Genomic DNA, 4,493 nt, shown 5'->3' with positions numbered 1-4,493 from the left:
TAAGGGTATCATAAAGATTAGGATAGTCTACCATGACCTTAGTGCCTAAGTAAGTCTAAGTTATTTTGTCAATGTTCTTCTGTATCCTGGTTATTTTTCGGACCGCCCTGCCCCCTACACTACGAAGAGCCGCGTCCAAGGTTGAAGTCAGGAGGGACATTTGCATGGGTGCAAGTGGTACCGTCCTGTAAAGCATAAGATGACCGGGTTATTTCGTCTCTTACGCTTGGGTAGCGCCTAATTTTCTGACCCTGACGTCTGGTCGCGTTCTAATTTGCTCGTCTGCGTTGGCCCGGCCGCGGAACGGGAGCAACTCAGCTCCGACCACTTTAACAACCGTTGCCCGGCCAGATGCACGGCGAGGGCAATGTAAATAAAAAGTGACCGTCATGAGCTTCAATCTGCTACTGCTTCTTCCCTCACTATCACCCATTCATCTACAATTCTCTCTTCCTGAATAAACCCTCGCATCAGCCTTGTGCTTTATCGCAACCTTTTTTCTGTCGCATTTTACAAGTTTCGAAGTTCGGTAGATCCTATCGCCACGGCCATTTGATCACCAGTTCAACTTGTTTATATCTTTGTGAAAGCAATCTCGATTGTTATAGAACATTGATCACAGTACAGAATACTGCTGGGAGCTTCTATCAAGAGCGCCTTGGAACTCGTTGGATCATATCGAAGCTCGGTACCTTTGTCCAAGCTGTCGGTTACTGGTCTAGAGTCCCACTTACACGCTCTTAACCTATACCACTTGTCTATATCACACACATTACACATATCACAATGGCTTCCGTAGCATTGTCGACTCCTGTCAAGTCCCACAAGGGACTTTTCTCTGCCCGTACCGCTGGTGGACGCATGCCTCTGACACCTTCTCCCCGTCAGCAGGCTTCTACCTCCAACGTTCCCGTCAACTTGAACTCTTCCCCCTTCACACCCGAGAGACAGTCCAGCAATGACTTCAGACCATCTGGTCGTTCTACCTACGGTGGTAACCTGATGTCTCATCTCGCCCGATCTACCACCAAGACCTCTCACCGTGACTCTCCCAAGTCCAACATTGCCCGTGGCGTCCAGACTCCCCGCAAGGCTCTCGAGCTCGGCGTCTCTGACTTCACCCTCACTGGTACTGGCACCAACACCAAGACTCCCGCAAGCAAGAAGACCAAACCCTCCAAGACTACCAAGACTACCCTCAACTATGGTGGCGACCGATTTATTCCCAACCGTGGTGCCAGTTCTGCCATCAACAACGCTGGCTCTGGCAAGCTGGATCTTCCCGACAGACAACGACCCAAGAGCAGCAAGACTGAGAGCTCCAACGTTCTCTCTGCTGCTGCTGACGAGGCCCTGGCTGCCCTGGAGAGCCTCAACATCAACGATGACGATGAGCCTGACAACTACTCTCGACCCTCTCCCAACACTGTTGCCTACCAAGATTCCCTTGCCAACGCCTGCGGTGTGAGCCTCAACACGCGCATCCTGGAGTTCAAGCCTGCCGCCCCTGAGTCCTCTAAGCCCATCGACCTGCGACAACAGTACAACCGTCCTCTCAAGTCTACCACCACAAGCTCTGCTCAGCTTCGCCGCCGCATTGCCACCGCTCCCGAGCGTGTCCTTGATGCACCCGGCCTTGTCGATGACTACTACCTCAACCTTCTCGACTGGAGCTCCGGCAACCAGGTCGCTATTGGTCTTGAGCGAAACGTCTACGTTTGGTCTGCCGATGAGGGTAGCGTCAGCTGCCTCCTCGAGACTACCCCCGACACCTACGTTAGCAGCGTCAAGTGGTCTGGTGATGGTGCCTACGTCAGTGTTGGTCTCGGAACTGGTGAGGTTCAGATCTGGGATGTCGCTGAGGGTCAGAAGATCCGAAGCATGTTCGGCCACGACACCCGCGTTGGTGTCATGGGCTGGAACAAGCACCTTCTCTCCACCGGTGCCCGAAGTGGCCTTGTCTACAACCACGATGTTCGCATCGCTGAGCACAAGGTTGCCGAGCTCGTCTCCCACACTTCCGAGGTTTGCGGTCTTGAGTGGCGCTCCGATGGTGCTCAGCTCGCTACTGGCGGCAACGACAACCTCATCTCCATCTGGGATGCCCGATCTCTGTCCGTCCCCAAGTTCACCAAGACCAACCACAAGGCTGCCGTCAAGGCTCTTTCTTGGTGCCCCTGGAACATGAACCTCCTCGCTACCGGCGGTGGTTCTTACGATCGCCACATCCACTTCTGGAACTCCACCTCCGGCGCTCGTGTCAACAGCATCGACACTGGTTCTCAGGTCACTTCTCTCCGCTGGAGCCCTCACCACCGTGAGATCGTCAGCTCAAGCGGCTTCCCCGACAACTCTCTCAGCATCTGGAGCTATCCTACCCTCGTCCGAACTGTCGAGATCCCTGCTCATGAGAGCCGAGTCCTCCACAGCTGCCTCAGCCCTGACGGTCAGATGCTTGCTACTGCTGCTGCTGATGAGAGTCTCAAGTTCTGGAAGATCTTCGAGAAGAAGGCTGGTGCCACCGCCGCCCTTGGCGCCTCTGGTGCTTCTAGCAAGGCTTCCATGGCCAAGCAGATGACCATCCGATAAATACCAGTACCAACTGGATCACGGTAGGTATGACCTTTCACTGGTATCTTGGGTCTCTGTATTTGAAGCACGGAGTTTGGGTTGTCTTCCTGCCCTTCTGCTCGTGGTATGAAAGTGCTTCTCCACGCAGAGACGAACGAAACGGACTGGTCATGAACTTATGATGGGAGCATCACACAACATCGCATCGCATTGAAATTTTTGAGCATGTAGCCGCCTGGATGGTGCGCTACCGGGATTAATATTGGGCGTTTGGAACTTGTTTATATGGTACAACGGAATTGGAATTGAAGTAAAAATGAAGTTAAAATGCCAAGGGTATTGTTTTATAACTCTTTTGTGTCTTTTTGACTTGCTGTGAATAGTGTAATCGGATGAATCCATACTGAGTCAACTACTGTATGTGACTTGCTGGGAAACACCAAGCCGAGTAGCCATAGGATTGCAAGCGCATTACTGATTTAACGCTCTCCATGTCATCTCTTCAATATTAATGTTCTCCAAACCATATGACCCCTGTCTCTAATCATCTGCCTAGACTCGTTTTTGGTTTCGTCCTATTGTAGAACACAACGCTGAGCAGATCCCTCCCCACCGTTGCTCATCGAAGTGTACCTGTATGGAAACCGTCAAATTCCAGAAACTGTATACTTAGACATTGCTTGAACAATGATCTATCATACCTCTGATTTTTAACTCCACATAAGACGTGATGCTATCATTAGGGCCGCAAACGGACGATGCAACTGATTCTACTGTTCTGCTACGTCCTCAGAACCTTCTACTAGGTAGGCAGATGCTTTTGTGGGAGTTAAGCTTTCTTTCGACTTGTGGCAAGAGCTATAAGATATTTAGCCTTGGGAAGAACGCTAGAATCTGATAGTTTTATTTGATCTCCGGTCATGATGTTGAATTTGATATTCCAGGTTATATTTTGATTACAATGGTGGCATATCCATGCTATCACCTCCCATCAGAAAAACCAATGCGAAAGCTCCCGTATGGTCTGCATGGCACCCAATATACTGAGTACCATTACCATGAATTAACACCGTAAGTCCGTCTTTTATCCACTAGAGGTGCAGACTGCGCCATTTGCTACGAGTAGCAGTTAACATCCAGTTGAAAGGAACTTAATAAGACTGAGAAACATAGAGCCCAGAAATCTCTCCTACTGGCTGATCCCTAAGGAAGTATGCTATCCATGCAAAACTATTTCTAGCTGAGTAGGTATTGATATTGTTGATCAGTGGTTTGGATAGAGTTCTGTCTGACTTTAGTCTAAGAGAAGCAGACCGAGCAGATCGTACTGAGTCTTGGACGTCAAATGGCATGGTTCTTCTGGCCTGCACGGTCAATATTCTGCCCAAGATTACACATCTTCACCGGGGCTTCAACTCAATAAAGTAGTTGAAGATCAAATATCGTAGATAATGTTCTTCTACATGGTATGAAACTATCTCGTCTCATGCCCAAGTATATGTATATCTGCTTCACTGGCTGAAGGGAATAGAAGGACCTGATCATGTCTTAATGGGAGAGAAAGGTCCGTGTGTGAAGTTGCTATGATGTTCCAGGATGAGAATCCGCACCGGCAGACATCCTAAGAATAAGATAGTCCTTGCAGGGATACGCAAAACTGCACTCTGTAGATCGTAACGCCCGCTAGTCTCTTGGTAGAAATTGGAAAACATGTGAACACTGATTGGGCGTACAGTCAGGTCCTGCCAGGTTTCAATGCCGCTTAATATTATGATCATGGGAAACGCAATATGCCGGGTTCGTATCTGGTTCCTATAAGACCCAGGTCGAATGGACAATATTTGGGGGTCAGTTACAACCCACGACTCAAGATCAGGCGGCGTGTCTTTAGAAGAAGTCACAGAACATAGGGTTTGATGTTC

General features: G+C 49.6%; 1 protein-coding gene across 1 annotated transcript; it reads left to right on the top strand.

Annotated features, from left to right (window-relative positions):
* Nucleotides 1-786: 786 nt before the first annotated feature.
* On the top strand, nt 787-2,589 carry FIESC28_11582 (uncharacterized protein; the record flags this gene model as incomplete). The annotated part of the gene is made up of 1 exon (XM_031165703.1): nt 787-2,589. The coding sequence occupies one exon, from the start codon at nt 787-789 to the stop codon at nt 2,587-2,589; it is 1,803 nt and encodes a 600-aa protein (XP_031010238.1).
* Nucleotides 2,590-4,493: the final 1,904 nt, after the last annotated feature.

The sequence above is a fragment of the Fusarium coffeatum genome, assembly GCF_003316985.1.
Source record: "Fusarium coffeatum strain FIESC_28 chromosome Unknown BRIP53273_contig_434, whole genome shotgun sequence".
Lineage (NCBI taxonomy): Eukaryota > Fungi > Ascomycota > Sordariomycetes > Hypocreales > Nectriaceae > Fusarium > Fusarium coffeatum.
The sequence above is the reverse complement of the archived record's forward strand: the minus strand, read 5'-3'. Positions and strand labels throughout refer to the sequence as shown.